Here is a 1,398-nt window from a genome sequence, read left to right on the forward strand (position 1 = left end):
GGACAGAGAGGACAGAGAGGACAGTCAGGGACAGAGAGGACAGTCAGAGACAGAGAGGACAGTCAGGGGACAGAGAGGACAGAGAGGACAGTCAGGGACAGAGAGGACAGTCAGGGACAGAGAGGACAGTCAGGGGACAGAGAGGACAGTCAGGGACAGAGAGGACAGTCAGGGGACAGAGAGGACAGTCAGGGGACAGAGAGGACAGTCAGGGACAGAGAGGACAGTCAGGGGACAGAGAGGACAGTCAGGGACAGAGAGGACAGTCAGAGGACAGTCAGAGGACAGTCAGGGGACAGTCAGGGTACAGAGAGGACAGTCAGAGACAGAGAGGACAGTCAGGGGACAGTCAGGGGACAGTCAGGGGGTCTGGACTCAGGAACTAATCCTTCAGACCAACTGGTGACACCGTTTTGGAGAGAACAGTAAAGTTTGTTTCATGCTACATCTGAAGCCAAACAGGTGACTTGTGGTCAGGGACAGAGAGTCGTCACCTGTTGGTGGGCGTGTCCWTTKGGAGAAAAGTGGCTTTGTTCCTCTGCAGGTAACTCAGCAGGTCTCCATGACAACAAAGCTCAGTGATCAGATAGACGGGACCTGGATGGACCAACRGACCTAATTCAAAGTTCTGAAGACATGGACTCAGGACCAGGGTTTCATTAGCACAGCTTAGGGTTAGTGGCCTTTTAGCAGCTGGAAAGTTTTTATTATTTAAAATAATTCTTGTCAGGTTTGAGTTGAGGTCAGGATTACAGCATGTACCTCCTCTCGTGCAGGTTCCCAGCAGGTTGACAATGTTCAGGTGAGGACCAAGATGAGCCAAAACCTTCAGCTCTGCCATCAGGCTTTGGACCGAGCTAGTTCTGGCTGCAAAAACCCAGGTTTACAKTTTCAGACAGGTTTTTAGTCCGATTCAGGACTGGAAGACAGAAAGAAACTTACGTTTGACCATCTTCACCGCTGCTTTATTCACTGAACCAGAATGAATCAAACCAGACACTGTCGCTTCAACAACACACCCAAATGGACCAGAACCCAACACTTGACCTGGAGACAGACACACAGGTGAGACACACAGGTTAGACACACAGGTTAGACACAAAGGTTGTTGCTCCAGATTAAGGGATTAAGCCAGGATTTTGGTGTAAACCTGAATTAATTAAGCCTTGAATCGGTTACATGGGAGGGGAAGCATTTTTAGCACAATTACAAATCCTCAAAAACTACTAAGTACTGTAACAAAGTAAATGTACTCAGTTACTATAAACCTCTGAAGACTGATATACTAAACAAGATCAGACGGTCTGGTGAGATCAGGGAACCAAAGCAGCCACTGTTCAAAAGAATGTCCCAACACAGACGAGCTACATCTAATGGCCAGAACTCTGCAGTTTACAC

General features: G+C 48.3%; 1 protein-coding gene across 1 annotated transcript in view; it reads right to left on the minus strand.

Annotated features, from left to right (window-relative positions):
- Window positions 1-1,398, minus strand: part of LOC106532997 (platelet-derived growth factor receptor beta) — a gene marked incomplete at both ends in the record, with an annotated part of 16,724 nt that overhangs the window by 3,896 nt on the left and 11,430 nt on the right. The window contains 2 exon segments of the mRNA XM_014029194.1: window positions 763-867; window positions 943-1,047. Of these exon segments, the coding sequence (XP_013884648.1) occupies window positions 763-867; window positions 943-1,047 (210 nt within the window).

The sequence above is a fragment of the Austrofundulus limnaeus genome, unplaced genomic scaffold, assembly GCF_001266775.1.
Source record: "Austrofundulus limnaeus strain Quisiro unplaced genomic scaffold, Austrofundulus_limnaeus-1.0 Scaffold866, whole genome shotgun sequence".
In the NCBI taxonomy this organism is placed as follows: domain Eukaryota; kingdom Metazoa; phylum Chordata; class Actinopteri; order Cyprinodontiformes; family Rivulidae; genus Austrofundulus; species Austrofundulus limnaeus.